The sequence below is a fragment of the Coffea arabica genome, chromosome 5e (assembly GCF_036785885.1).
Source record: "Coffea arabica cultivar ET-39 chromosome 5e, Coffea Arabica ET-39 HiFi, whole genome shotgun sequence".
Classification (NCBI taxonomy): domain Eukaryota; kingdom Viridiplantae; phylum Streptophyta; class Magnoliopsida; order Gentianales; family Rubiaceae; genus Coffea; species Coffea arabica.
In genome coordinates this window covers 51,650,593-51,663,800 of record NC_092318.1, presented here as the reverse complement: position 1 = coordinate 51,663,800, position 13,208 = coordinate 51,650,593, and the positions used below count along the sequence as shown (strand labels likewise).

General features: G+C 36.5%; 2 protein-coding genes across 6 annotated transcripts; both read right to left on the bottom strand.

Annotated features, from left to right (window-relative positions):
- Positions 1 to 6,248: 6,248 nt before the first annotated feature.
- Positions 6,249 to 9,167, bottom strand: LOC113688206 (F-box/LRR-repeat protein At3g59190). 5 transcript variants are annotated; one of them, XR_003447892.2, is made up of 4 exons: positions 7,466 to 9,167; positions 7,191 to 7,307; positions 6,713 to 7,068; positions 6,249 to 6,575 (listed from the first exon to the last, which is right to left on the bottom strand). XR_003447892.2 is itself a non-coding variant. In XM_027205954.2 (4 exons), the coding sequence occupies exons 1-3, from the start codon at positions 8,507 to 8,509 to the stop codon at positions 6,793 to 6,795; spliced, it is 1,437 nt and encodes a 478-aa protein (XP_027061755.1). In that variant the 5' UTR covers positions 8,510 to 9,167; the 3' UTR covers positions 6,249 to 6,641; positions 6,745 to 6,792. The 5 variants fall into 5 exon arrangements, 4 of the variants coding, with proteins under 4 accessions (XP_027061755.1, XP_027061757.1, XP_027061756.1 ...); XM_027205954.2 differs by having other exon boundaries at positions 6,249 to 6,641; positions 6,745 to 7,068; XM_027205956.2 differs by having other exon boundaries at positions 6,249 to 6,614; positions 6,745 to 7,068.
- A 145-nt stretch (positions 9,168 to 9,312) lies between these two features.
- On the bottom strand, positions 9,313 to 12,952 carry LOC113688208 (uncharacterized). Its single transcript, XM_027205958.2, has 8 exons — positions 12,325 to 12,952; positions 11,719 to 11,764; positions 11,523 to 11,572; positions 11,311 to 11,352; positions 10,398 to 10,523; positions 10,090 to 10,168; positions 9,896 to 9,967; positions 9,313 to 9,793 (listed from the first exon to the last, which is right to left on the bottom strand). Exons 1-8 carry the CDS (start codon positions 12,864 to 12,866, stop codon positions 9,746 to 9,748), a joined length of 1,005 nt encoding a protein of 334 aa, XP_027061759.1. The 5' UTR covers positions 12,867 to 12,952; the 3' UTR covers positions 9,313 to 9,745.
- Between the last annotated feature and the right edge of the window lie 256 nt (positions 12,953 to 13,208).

Below are 13,208 nucleotides of genomic sequence, written 5' to 3'. Positions count from 1 at the left end.
TCACCACCCAACTCCCTTCTTTGGTGTTTTATCATCTTCTTTTTGAACTCCTGTGTTCTTCATCTATATTTCTCTTGCTTGTAAAAGAATTTTAATGTAAACTTTAAGATTGGGTTTATTATTTAACGTAGTACTACTGTTTGTGAACGATTGATTGATGAATCGCTCATTAGCATGCAGGCAGCTGAGTTTTAGCTACACAAAAGGTAGTTATTTAAGGATCATGGGAGTTTTTGGTTGAAGTTATGGTACTTTCAACAAAATTTACACGTCCAGTGAAAAACTGAGGAGAAAGGAAAATTTATGTGGCTGGATTAGTGCCTTATGTCAATCTTCAAAAATGATTATCTTATTTTTCTTTTGGGTAATGTCATAATAAAAAATGTCTACCGTAACGACCATTCTTCTTGTTAACAAAACAAATCCAAGTAATTTGTTGGCTTGGATTTTGCAAATCTTTTACTTACAAAAATCTTCCATATTTTAAAATGCTTCTAACTTTTTTTGTTGAGTGGCTTTCTTTAGAATGTGTAAAAGTTGAGCATTAGTAAAATAGTTACATGTAATAGGTAGTTACTATGTTTTGGGCTTTTCTAAGGAGTTTTTGGCCAAAGTAATCTACTTCTTAGAAAATAATTCCAAAATAATACTCTTCCACTTTTTATTCCCTTGTTAATCCATTTATTGCCATGTGGGCTCCCCATCAAAAGAAAAGAATCACTTATAATTATATGTTATATGTTTTTTTCTATTTGATGCTTTATAGGAACGCTATAGCCAAACCAAGAAAGGAAAATAAATCCATATTAATTAATGCTTTAAAATTATCAATTATCGCTTGAATTGCAATAATTTTGTAGAAAAATTTACCCTTTCATGAAAACAATAATACCATATCCACTATTGTGTACTCTTATGAAACCAAATAGCAAAATCATGTTGCACATATATCCTATCTTCTAACAATTTGCTTTTGTTTTTTGGCTGCCACTGTTCCTTCCTAACAATATTCTTGATTGTTATATCATAAGTTTCTTTCTTTATTTGTTGTTATATGCAATAACATAAATGATGAACTATTTTTTTTTTTTGGTCAAAAAGATGATGAACTATTGACTTTATACACTTCAAGAAGTTTGGGTGACAAAGTAGTAAGTATTTCAAGATAATGACCATAATTTAATGTGAACTACAAAATTCCATTTTAAAGGAAAAGAAAAATGACAAGAAAATTTTTCTTGTCATTGTTTGACCTATTATAGAGAATCTAAGTCATGATTAGTACCAGATTTAACGCCAAGATAAGTTAATAGTTGACATTTGGAAGAGTTATCATTGTGCATTCTAAGAGTGAAACATCATGAATTAGTAAAATAGATCTCCAAAGATTTCAGTTTATCTATATGGCAAGAATTTTTTTAGTTATTATGACTATTTAAGAAATTTTCAAATATATTAAGAATTTTCACGAAGTAGACAATCTATAATAAATAGAGAAGAGTTTTTATTTACTTTGCAGATTGTAGACAATTACTAAGATTTGAACTAGTAAAAATAATTGCGGATTCATCTAATGTGAATTAGCAAGAGTAGTTATTAACATTTTTAATAGGGATTGTATCTCCCAAAAAAAGAAAGAAGATAAGAGAAAAAGCTTAAGCATGATTAGATTTCCATATTTGAAATCCACATGGCAACGAATAAATTAACTAGGAAATAAATTTTGGAACTATATAAGTTTGAAATTTTTTTTTTTTTTTTAAAAGATTATTGTGGCAATAAGCTCCTTTTCTAGGTTCCAACTTGGTACTAGATCTATAAACGGGTACGCCAAGGTGATTTTGAACCAAGAACATAGAAGTAAAAGATATTTTGAACTTTATTTCTAAAATAGAAAGGCCTTTATTCTTGATACAAATTTTAGTATCACTTCTTCAATATAAAAAAATCACTTTTGTATCTAATCTTTTTCTCCCAATTTCCCTTGTGACATTTAAACTAATAAAACTTACAAAAGAAGCTTCTAACGTGAGGGGAAAAGAAAGGCATTCTAATTTGCTATTCCTTGACCATGCTGGTTAGCAATCGCATAAATTAAATCATTACGATGACCGTATAACTATTCTACACTTGCATTATTACAACTTTGTAGGAAAACCAAAAATGCATGTAATCATAATAATTTTGAGTAAATCCTTACAACTAGGATTATCATCATTGTGAGCAACTGGTATTCATCATGAAGATGGGAATTGAGCAACTGGTGTTCATCAAGAAGACGGGAATTGCTTTGGACTAATGTCCTTTGAGTTGCATGAGCGAAAGTGAAGGTACCCAAAAACAGATGAATTTGTTTACAGGGTTTTGCTGCAGAATAATTCAAGATGCATTCATAAGTTCAGTCTACAATGTGGGTCAAACACTAGATCATCTAATGTTGAATCATGGGTTCTGATGGCAAATGCCCGCAACGTTTAACAAATTTATCTGGGCTCTACCCTCGGTCCAAGAATTGATATGCCACGGTGTGTTTTTAATTGCAAAACACTTGTGTCTCTATAAGTTGTCCAGCAGTATCATGATAAATGGTCCTATGTGCTCCTTGGTTTGTTTTCCTAGTCTAAAAACTCTACATCTTGATCGTGTTAGAAGTCTAAATGACCTATCTGTTAGGAAACTAATTTCTAGCTGTTTGGTGCTTGAAAATTTGTTAGTCATGAGGGATGAGACGGATAAGGTGACAACGTTTGGTATAACGGCACCTAAACTAAAAAGTCTGAAAATATATTATCTTGATCATAATTACGCGATTGCTCCTGAGAGAGTGCTTGATATTGGTGCCCCTACACTTTGAGTACCAGGATGTAAAGGATCATGTGTCTGAGTGTCTCTTGGTAACAGTCTAACAGACATTGGATCCTTGGTTGAAGCAAAAATTGATCTTGGTGTCTCTGTTGGTTTGAGACGTTGGAACAATGTATTCCGTTATCCTAAGGTAGTGGTTAAGAGTTTTGAAGCGTTCTGCAATGTGAAATTTCTCTCTTTATCAGGTCATACATCATCGGTAAGTTGGCCATTTCCTGTACTTGATTAAAGCAGTCTAAATTTAAATACATATTACAACAGTAGTTCACCTTTATCTCATCCAAGAATTGTCATTACTGGCGTCTAGTCTGGAAGAACAACTTTCAGCAACAAAGTCAGTTAAGTCTCGGCACTTGCTGTTCTTTATGGCATCATCTGCTGCCATATTTCCTTGTGAGTTCAAATCAATTAGAGGTTCTGAAATTTGTAAAGGTCAGTTTGGTGCCTCCTTCACAACCTAGACTTCATGCAATTGGTTGATCATCCGTACACATAATGGAAAATAGGAATGAACAGATTGACAATATTTACATTACAGATAAACATATACACGTAACAAGTGATCTTTTAAGATAACAATTTATTCTTGGAATTTTGAAAGCAAGATTACAAGTTTGATGTAAAATATTCTTATGCTTTCTACTGGTATTGAATTAGTTCTCTCTTTCACTGTTGTGTGTTTTCTGGTTGTTGGGGTATGCCAATAGGATTCTGAGTCCTATATTGAGCTTGTTAACACTTCATGGAAGTGTTGACCCGAAGGTTGTTCCAAGATGTTTGCTGTCATCCCTCATAGCAATTTCAATTGATAGTTTCTTGGGGACAGATGATGAGCTTGCTATGCTAGAGTACCTTCTAAAGATCGTGGTAGAGTCCTAGAAGCATTAGAATTGCATCATACTGCTCATGTCATGTGGGAACAAAAGAAACTGACTTTGAAGCAAAATTTTGTATACTGCAGAAGATATCTAAACTCCCCAGAGGATCTGAGATGTGTGAAATCGCATTTTCTTGAGATCTTCATGAGCTGCACCTTATATCTGTCCATATAAAAAGTGGGGGTTTCTATTGTGCTGCCTCTTGGTTTGTATCAGTTTCAACTATCCTGCACAGTCGTATTTCCTATTGATGACCATTGTGCATGTTCCATCTTCTTGTTGCAATTTGCAGAGAAGGTGTTGGTACAGCATTTTCGGTTAGCTGGTTCTACAAGTCAGGGAAATTGCAGATCTCACGTACGTATTAAAATTTTCTGCAGCGAGATTAGCTCAATGGGCTCTTGAGTCTCAGAAATTGGGTTTTCGGTTACATGGAAGGTTAAAAATGAGGGAAAAAAATTTGGTCCAATAGGAGGAGGCTTCAAACTTCCAACACTCTTGTATATGGACAGAGATGCTAGAAAACAAGTAGGAACTGGAATTTATCAGTTATCACTGTGTATTATTCTTGGAACTTTAATTTCAAGACTGACAGATGTTGAAGGTAAAAATTGCAAAAGCTGGATTGTCACCTTTTAAAGAAGACACCAAGTGCAGTAGGACTATAATGGTAGACTCCTATTGAGTTCCTTCCAATAATAGTTTCGAACATTTGGTATTATTGGAGTTGCAGCACAACTTGGAAACATCTAAATCAGGCAATTCGGATTCCGTTCTTACGGAAGAATCAGGCCCAAGACGTCAGAAGGTCTCCAACAAGGGGAAGTTTACCATGGGTTTGATACGATAAGCAACTTGGCCGTCATATTCTTTATTTTCTACCAACAAAATATGCGCTGTTTTGTCAAAAAGATTAAAATTCTTTTATGCCTTTGTGCTGATGTACCTAATCTTGGCTTGTGTCAAATTGTTTGGGAGTTTAAAAAAAAATGGAATGATTTTAGATAAATTGAATATGAATTAACTTTTTATGCACTGACGGACGACAATATAGTGATATTTTTATGTTAGCAGTTATGGATGTATACCCAATGCATATGATTTAAATTTCAAATTTAATTTCATGTTATGTTATATAGCACGATCTAAATCTGATGGTGTAAAAAAATTTATACATAGTATATATATGTATATATATAACTTGCTCATTGGATATTAGTGTTTTGCTCGTTCATATTTTTTGGACAGGTTTGGCATTTTCAAAAAGTTTAGAAGCTTAGCCTCATGTTTCCTTCCATTTCTCTCCATGTTTCGGCAGAATCTCTTCTTTAACAGTTCGTCCCTCCCCGTTTTCCGTTTCTTTACTTTTCCTTCCACTTTAAAACTCCCAAACAGGGGAATTCTTAACTTTTCCATTCCTTTCTCTTCTTTTGTTTTCAAACCCTTCCATCCAAACTAAGGCCTGTTTGATAATTCAATTTAATACTTAAATTTAATGGATTCATATCTTAACATGTTCATACACGTTTAATAACAAAAAATACAACATCTGAATTAATTAAGTGGTACTGAATTTTCTAGGTAAAACTTATTCCAAAAAAATAAATAGTAAGTTAGTCACTTATTATTTAATATGATATACATTCAAATATATCGGATTTAATACTTAACAATTCAGTAACTTAACGATTTCAAATTTCAGTTTTCATACTTTAATTTTATCAAATGCACCCTAAATCTAAAAAAGTCCCAAAACCTAGTTTAACTAGTTAGAAATCAATCAAGTGACCATGAATTCTCTCTATATCGATTATCAAGCTCTCTTCTTCATCACATCCCCTTGTAAATTGGGATCTCAATATTTTTGTTCATTTGAGGCAAATCCTTCAATGTCCATAGAATCTCCTATCTTGCATTGTTGGTTAGAAATTTTAGTTTTCATACTTTAATTTTATCAAACGCACCGTAAGTCTAAAAGGGTTCCAAAACCTAGTTTAGCTAGATAGAAATCAATCAAGTGATCGTGAACTCGCTCTATGTCGATTATCAATCTTTCTTCTTTATCAGATCCCCTTGTAAATTGGGATCTCAATATTTTCGTTCATTCGAGGCAAATCCTTCAATGTCGATAGAATCTCCTATCTTGCATTGTCCCCCGCACAGAATGTGGTCAAAGTTGCTTTCCTTTATAACAGATGTAAGACTAAAGTAACAGCATATTAATTTCCCTCTTTTACCAAAAACGAAAAAAAATTACTACCATCCGAGCTTCCCTGCAATTGGAACCAAGTACGGAACTAGGTAGTCTTACAAATTCAAGGTTTAAACCAAGAACTATGCCAGGCCAGGGACACGCATCTAGTTCCACATTTCCAGTGTTGACCATTATCCATAACTTTATGGGCATATCATATGCATTTTGGATATTATAAGATTGTATTAGTAATAAACAACAGCATGCAAACAACAGGACTTAGCAAAATCCGTTAAAAAAAAAAAAAAGTCTTAGCAAAATCACTTGCCATCGAGCAATAGAAATGAAGAATAACAAAATAGTCCATCCATAGTATTTCCAGATAAGTTAACACTTGAAGAGTAGAATTTGAAGCACCCCACAGAAACAACTAGGTTGTCATAGAGATTTTGCTCATCCATGGCATAATAAATCTCTCCTTGCATTCTATCCCAATTGGCAAAATCTCGAGAAAATTGAAATTCACATGCCTGAGATGTTCCCGGAAACCTCAGTATCTTTTGAACTGTCCTGTAGTATTTCTCTAAATCACTAGCATCACGACTACGCATCTCCATTGAGATCCCAAGACTCTGGCACTGCTCAAGAAAACAACACTCAGAACTTAGCAACATCACCTGCCATCCGGCAGACAAAATTATTGACTGCCAAGCAATTAAAAAGTTAGATTTTAACTTCAGTACATCATAAAAGAGTGAAATTTGAAGCATCTCACAGAAAATAGCCAAGTTGTCATGGACATCTTACTCGATGAACATTCCCAAAATGACTTTCTCCATCCATGTCATCCAATTCTCAAGACAATTTAATTTGACATGCCTGAGATGCTCTCTGGAACCTCAGTATCTTCTGAAGTGTATTTTCTTTCTTCAACTCATCCACATTATAAGTAAGTATCTCCATTGATTTCAAGACTTTGGCATTGTTTAAGAAATATTTCACCATTGTCCTTTCATATTTCACACATCCAAAGCTGCCAAGAAAAATTCTTGTGAGGGTTGATGACACACATTTAGGCACCTGTTCAGGTTCCCTCCAGTGGATGAAACGAGCGTTCACATGAAAAGTCTCCTGGTTTTCACAAAGACAGATATTTAAGTACAATTTATACACACCCTTCCCCACTTTCCACTAAAGGGTGAGAATTAGTTCGAAACAAATCTTCTGCAAAGTAGTATTACCAAGGCACATACCAAATTTTCCGCTTGTTGAAGCAAATCTTCTAGTGCAATCCAGTCGCAGTAACGACTTTGCAAAACCAATCGTATTAAATTCTGAAACCTTGTAGATATCCAGTAATAACTAAGAACCTGGAGACGAAAAAGTAAAAATCACTTTTTTTTTCATAAAGTAACTTGGCCATCAACTAAAAACAACAGAGGGGGATAGTCAATGCATGGACTTCTACTATCAAGGGTCAACCGATTCATTTGCTACTCCATATTGGATCAGCATAGGAGCAACTGACCTCAACTGAATGATACCGCAGGCAAAGAATTTTTGCATTATGCAGTGACATGAGAAATCCAACCACAGAATCCCTGTAACCCTCATTGTACATCAGCATTTTCTTATTGAAAACATCGACCTTTGCTTCAACTAAGGAGGTTAAGTCTTCTACCATGAAGTTTATAGATAGATCATCAAACAAATTGAGACACTGAAGAGCAGGGGCATTTATCTTGAGTGCGCGGTCAGAATCATCAGAACAGGATCGAAAGTCTATGGTAAGATGCTTCAGTGTGGGTGCAGATATAGTAAAAGTGACCACATTATCCTCTCTGTCTCTTACAACAGTCAACTGTTCAAGCACCAAACAGCTAGATATGAACTTACGGACAGAATCATCACTTTGATACTTAACGGAAGTGAGGTAAAGAATTTTGAGGTTTGGAAAACTACCGGAGCTAGTTTCATTGATCATGACATCACCAGAGAGGTTGAGAGCCACTAGAGTCTTGCAAATGAAAAGACTACTGCCAGGCAGCCGATAATCTAGACCATGGCCATAAGTGGTCAAATCAAGCTCTTCAACGCCGCGGCCAATTGCAGTCCTGATCCAATTGTTAATATGATTTTGACCACAACGTTTACCGCACTTGAGACTGAGTTTCTTCATGAATGTAGCCGCAGTAACTAGGAAAACCCTGTCAACAAAATTGACAAAAATTTCTCTTTTTCCAGCATCTAGTCGACGATTCCGACGCCCAGAAGAGCCAGAACCACCCGCTGGAAATAACCCGTCATCAAAATTGAAAATAGTCATCTTAGTCCACAGAAACCGCCATTTTGTTGATAAAATGCTGGTTGCAACAGCGTCATTTGTGGGAAGGAAAGAGAGGATGTGAAACAGTACCAATTCTGGCAAATCGCTGATCATATCAATTGCGGGCTCTGTTGTTGATTCATTTGACAGCTTTTGGCGTTTCGGCTCTGAATTTTCGGCAGCAGAGGGACTCACGAAGCCCGACTTGATTTGCCAAAAAGGCAGCCGCAAGATGTTTTTAACCATAAATTGGTAATTGAGCAGTTTGTAAACAGGAGAGCTTAAGGGAGTTGACTAATTTCTCTCTTTCCGGATTGCCATTTCACTAGGCTGCCTGGCTCCTAAATTGTGGGCGAAGGAAGAAAGGGGGTTTTGGAAATGGAGAAAGAGGAGGCCGCACGACTTTTCTGTCATTCATTCTATGGGCTCTGCTATATTCGCCTTGTATTTCTATTGCTTTGTGGAGTATAATTTTACTCTTCTTTGACGTCTAACATTAAATGAATTGATTCTTTAAGGTCTGGATATCTCGTCAGTACAATGGAGCACCAAAAATCCGGGCGAAAGGCTTTCGCAATCGCAGGTACGCTGGCTGTGATTGGGAGGTGCCCGCCCCACCAAGATACATGCCTGGTTGGACTGGACCGTGGTGATTATGAGATGGAATCGGATGTTCGGTACATGAATGATGGATCTTTCTCCTCTGTCAAAAGGTGATTGGGCTGGCTTCCCTCCGATTTTTTACGACAAGGAATTGTACCTCAGGACTTTGCTTCTCCCCCAAAATTTCAGTTAACACGTACTACAGTATTTAAAAGCAAAAGAAGTATCCTTTATTTAAAAGGTGCGTATCGACCCGAAGCGTGTTATCACATCTTCTATTTTCAATCAATGAAACAGGCCTCCGGAGTTTTGCGGGCAAATGGTGATAAAACATGGGGGGAGATGCGACTTTCGTCTTTGGGTGGACTATTTTTGCCTTCGTCCGTTCTTCAATTCTTCAGTCCTACCAAAATTGTAAGCTTATAATAATAATAATGTTACGTGACTAGCGCCATAACTAACGCAATAAAATTGCTTCTCAACCAATCTGGACACAGAGGGAGGTGTGTCGTCATCAGTCCTAACTATTCTGAACATCAAATTATTGCCACAATCTGCTGTCACAGCAGTAAGTGCGTGCCTTCGCAGAAGACAGAATAGAGTAATAGTACATCACCCTTCTTGCTCTTCCTCTGATCACAGACGACAGATAAAATAAATTTGCTGTGGCTCTCTCTCTCACTTTTATAATTCTACAGGATGGATCCGCATATCAGGTTGCACTTGGGAAAAGTTCAGATCATTAGCATTTCTCCATCTCCCGCTCTGCCAAGAAGATAGATACGGGGACCTTCTGAAAGCTCTCAGCATCCCAAATTCCGTCACGTAAACTTCGCAACTGGCAAATTTAAGTCAATTGACAAACTTTCAAAGGCCTAATTACATTGCAACATCTGGGTCAAGCCTTCTTTGGATCGCAGCTGCAGCCTAAATTACAAGAGTAGATAAGCGGAGTTATTAATGCCAAAGCGGAAAAAGAGTCAACTTTCTAGTCAATTGACAGTCGCATATAAACATAATTATCTTCACCTCAAAGTTGCCAATCTTGTATTGGTATGCCATCTCTTCCTTGAGTTGAGCCTGCTCTTTCATCGCTTGTGCCTAGGCATCAGCATGAAAGAATGTTAACAAAGTGCCCAAAATTGACAGAAGAATATCAACATACCGCACACAATTGAAATATAATAGCAGGACGATATTCTTGATTTATCAAACGAACATACCATTCCACTTTGCATCGAGCGCTTCAACGCTTCAACCTGTTCTTCCTTCTGTCTTTCACGTTCTTGCAGCATTTCTAACCTGTAATTTATGATACGCTTGTAAAATACTTTACATTAGACCTGAAGAGGTGGTCCAGTTGGAAACAAACTCTGCTGATCACGCTTAGTGAATCTCATTATTTAATTGATTGCACCTAATGAATCTAATCATCAAATTGCAGAAATTTGACAACCAAAATTCTAACTAAATTGATGACTACAGGAATACCAATTAACAGTCAGAACAAACTCATCAATAGAAACTATACCTGCGCTGTTCTTCATCATTAAATACAGTACGTTCTGTCACCCGGACTTTCTTGGAACCTCTCTTTAAACCTCTCTTTATTTCCTTTTCCATCTGGCGTCTGTGATAAGCATCGAGATTGTAATACCTGCATCAATAAGTAATGTTAAAAGAAAAAGTTATCAACAGAGAGATCACATACTTAATGGCTGCTAAATTATCAAACATTAAACTTTTAAGGTAGTACAGAAATAAAAAGGAAAAATGTTCAGAAGGAAATGAAAGCAGCAGCCCATTTATAAGTGAAATCAGGCCTGCAACTGCAGAACAAAGTTTTCATTTGCACACAAACATATTAGAAATGTACAACAGTGCATTGCGAATCAAGATATGGGTAGGGACCGTAAAGACTAAACTTCTTCCCTTTTTGTATAAATCAAAAATAAGTGACAAACTAACATAAAAAAGTTAAACGAGCAAAAATAATGTGTCTAGTCGAGGAACTCAAACAGGGAAATTGCACAAGTAAACTCCAGTTCTCAACAATTCTATGCACTGGGCTACCTGTACATTTTTATCTAAGCTGTCACCTTCTAAGACACAGATCAATAGTCTCAAAACTAAATTGCTCAAGCATTGCCCTCAATAATTATTTATCAATCTATTTATGAATTAGAAATTCAAGTTCATTGGTATCCAACTTTGGCTTGTAAGGGAAAAGCTGTCAAAGGAAACTCTACTTTGCCTGCAACCAAAGTTTCATGGTTATCTAACTAGAGAATGTCCTGTACTAAGAAGTATCAAAATCCATCAATGCACCCTAGAACAAGCACATCTAAAGCAATCTAATCCCTGACCCATATCTCAAAAAGCACAATGTAACCCTATATCACTAGAAACGAAAAAAGATAATTGAGAATGCTGTAGACCCTTACTTTTTAGAAGGGAATGTAGCAGTATTGTGATCTTCCATGAATCTGCAGACACAATTTGTTAGAATCTTCACGAAGATTACATTGGTAACTTGCTTGGTAGGAAAATAGATGAAAAGATAAACAATTTACATAAGAATACAGCTATACCCTATGATGCATATAGTGAACAAACTTGTATACATTAACTGTTTGAGAACATATTGGGCACTCACTCTTTAAACATTTGCTTCTCCTCCCAATTTGGAAGACTTTCCAGATTCACCTATAAAACCAAAGGAATATCAGCATAATCACTCGGAACTGACAATTGAAAATTGTTTAACTATAGTTGAATGTCCTAAATCACAACTCAACCATGTACATAAGGCACATTTTTTATTCAAAATAAAATCAAGATAAAAGGAAAACCTTCTTCACTTCTGCTAACCATGCAGTGAACTCGGGTCGCTTATTCCTGCAAGAAAAAGGCATCCAAATAACTGATAAATTAGCAAGCAACACCTGTGTTAACAGGCACAAAGTGGAAGGAAAATGAACACAATTGTTCTCTGAGAATGACTAAAAGCATATTCCCCTAAGAGAGGTCATCATTATCCAGCAACAAAAGCAAGTCACCAGGTAATGTCTCAATCAAGAATCAAGATTGATCAACCACCTAGCATATCGGAGACTGTTCAGACTACAGCAGTGATGCATACATGGTATCTTCAGAATCCAAACAACCTAATATGCCACAGTCGTTCCCTAGCCAAAATGCCATTCTCTAAACTATTATACCAAGCAGTGCTCCATCATTCTAATAAAATGCTAGTCAAGCTCAAGAACATATATGAATCCACAATTAAATAGCAAAATAAAAAGCTCTCTGCCATTGTAAGTCAAGCTACTCAAAAACCAATAAAAGAACGAATTTTACTGCAAGCATTAAGCTCCAACATTTACGCGATAAATGCTAACCCTAATTCTTCAGCAATAATAACACAAAATAGAGAAATGGAAGTTGAATGAGCCTACCACATATCAGTTTCTCTGATAATCCCATATTTGCCCCATAAATTTGTGACGGCTCCTGTTTTGCCTTTATCGCTCTTCTTCTTCTTCTTCTTCTTCTCCTCTTTCTTCTTTCTTCTTCTTTTCTCTTCTTTCTCTTCCCTCTCTTTTCTTCTCCTCTTCTTCTCCTTCTCCTTCCTCCGCCTCCGCTCCTTCTCCTCCCTCTTCTTCCTCTCTCTCCTTTTCCTTCGCCTCCTCTCGTCCTCCGACTCCGAATAGTCCTCGGAGCTTCCCGACTCCGTATCAGAATACGAATCCGAGTCAGACTCCGACTCAGATGGTGACGTGTAGCTATCGTCTTCATCATCTCCCGCTTTTCTACTTGAGCTTCGGCTTCTCTTCCTGTTGCTTCGGTCTCTCTTGCTATGTCTGCTTCTTTCGGACTTTTTGGACCCTTCATCGGACTCGGACCTAGACTCCGGTCCGGATTCGGACGTATAGTCGCGGCCTTTGTTAACCGGTGCTCCGTTTTCGTCTTCCGGAGCTTTGCTTCGGTCTTTCCCCATCTTCTCAGTTCGGGTCTACAACCGCCAAAGAACGGAGACTATCGGGTGCTTTCTGGAATTTGGCGGAGCGTCGCTTATATAGCTCTCTGCTTATTCATTTTTCTTTTCTTTTTCTCTTTTTCCTTATTATTATTATTATCATTATAGGTCTTCTTTTTTTTTGGGGGTTCTGTTTGGCAATTTTTTCAAATGATATATTACTGCCACGCAATATGCCAAAGCATCTCAATAAATATTTCTTGCATGCCCTTTTAAAACTGCAGAATTTTAAGGTTAAAATCAGGATCAATTTAGTATATTACAGCAACCAAATCCTAGGTCATTATACCTAATTCCCTTGCT

What these genes read in the sequence shown, in the direction of transcription:
- LOC113688208 (XM_027205958.2), bottom strand. Translation starts at nt 12,866, where the DNA reads ATGGGGAAAGACCGAAGCAAAGCTCCGGAAGACGAAAACGGAGCACCG. An exon ending in ATCAGAGAAACTGATATGTG is followed by an intron (nt 11,765 to 12,324) that starts GTAGGCTCATTC and finishes TTTTTCTTGCAG; the next exon opens with GAATAAGCGACCCGAGTTCA. An exon ending in GAGAAGCAAATGTTTAAAGA is followed by an intron (nt 11,353 to 11,522) that starts GTGAGTGCCCAA and finishes TTGTGTCTGCAG; the next exon opens with ATTCATGGAAGATCACAATA.
- LOC113688206 (XM_027205953.2), bottom strand. Translation starts at nt 8,509, where the DNA reads ATGGTTAAAAACATCTTGCGGCTGCCTTTTTGGCAAATCAAGTCGGGC. An exon ending in TGCGGTATCATTCAGTTGAG is followed by an intron (nt 7,308 to 7,465) that starts GTCAGTTGCTCC and finishes TTTCGTCTCCAG; the next exon opens with GTTCTTAGTTATTACTGGAT. An exon ending in TTCAACAAGCGGAAAATTTG is followed by an intron (nt 7,069 to 7,190) that starts GTATGTGCCTTG and finishes TGTGAAAACCAG; the next exon opens with GAGACTTTTCATGTGAACGC.